Here is a 1,140-nt window from a genome sequence, read left to right on the forward strand (position 1 = left end):
AAATAGGTCCAAGTAGGGCTATTGGAGCCATCAAAGTGAATTTAGAACACTTTGGAAATATTGGAAAAAGAGCTTGTATTAAATTATTTAAAATACAAATAAAAACCAATGTATTATCTCAATTGATCTTGATATTTTAGACTGACCGGAGTCCGTATTTCTACAAAGGGCATTGGGCCAAAGGGCATTGCCATTATGATTAGGGGAACACTGAGAGTCTGGAACTTTGAAAGTAAAATTATCAAATAAATTTATCCTATAAAATACCGTCAAAAAGAATTGTATTGAATTTGTATCCAATAGAGTATAAGTTCTGCGTGCTTTTCCTCCTGTTAGGATACTAAAGACTCTGGAGTCTGGAGTCTGGAGTCTGTAGTCTGTAGTCTGGAGTCTGGTATGTATTGGACTTTGGAGTCTGGACTTGGTGAGTCTAGACTTATCTCTTGGGAGTCTGGGATTGGGACTCTGGGAGTCTGGACTTGGGAGTCTGGACTTGTCTCTTGGGAGTCTGGGCTTGGGACTCTGGGAGTCTGGACTGGACTTGGGAGTCTGGAGCCTGGAACTTACTCCTGGGGACTCCGGGGTGTCTGCCACTGTCTGGACTCTGGTCGCAGACTACTAGAGAGACTCTGGAGTCTGGCTGGCAGAGTGCAGACTGACACAATTTTGATATCAAGATTCAAGAGGCAGAAGTGAAATAAAAAACAAAATCAATTTTTTTAAAATCACGCAGTGCGGTGCTCACTGCTCACTGATCAGTGCTTGTGCTGATTGCTGAACTGCTGAACTGCTGACTGCTGATCTAACCTTATAAAGTTCAGGAGTGTGGGCAAAAAGTTCGAACTTAAACGTAAAGCCGTAGCTTTTTAAAAGTTCAAAACTTTTAAACGGGACATTTCAATAGTAAATTTGAGAATCGTGCACTCCTAAAGTTGTTCTTTTTTGTGAGAATTTTCGGGCTACGAAATCGATGAACCGCCAATCAGAATCCGTTAATTAGATGTCATTTTGTCACTTGACATTTATCGCCAGAGCCCCTGAATCCCCGACCGACCGTCAATAGGGATAATAATATTTATTTCAAAAATGGCAAGTATGTATGATACAATGTATGAACATATGGTATGGCTCTCATAGTCG

At 40.9% G+C, this 1,140-nt stretch overlaps 1 protein-coding gene across 1 annotated transcript; it reads left to right on the forward strand.

Annotated features, from left to right (window-relative positions):
- Nucleotides 1-336: 336 nt before the first annotated feature.
- SARC_05480 (hypothetical protein) lies at nucleotides 337-696 on the forward strand (the record flags this gene model as incomplete). Its single annotated transcript, XM_014300639.1, has 1 exon — nucleotides 337-696. A coding segment is annotated over one exon (360 nt), but the record flags the coding sequence as incomplete, so codon positions are not given.
- Between the last annotated feature and the right edge of the window lie 444 nt (nucleotides 697-1,140).

Source organism: Sphaeroforma arctica (assembly GCF_001186125.1).
Source record: "Sphaeroforma arctica JP610 unplaced genomic scaffold supercont1.352, whole genome shotgun sequence".
NCBI lineage: Eukaryota > Ichthyosporea > Ichthyophonida > Sphaeroforma > Sphaeroforma arctica.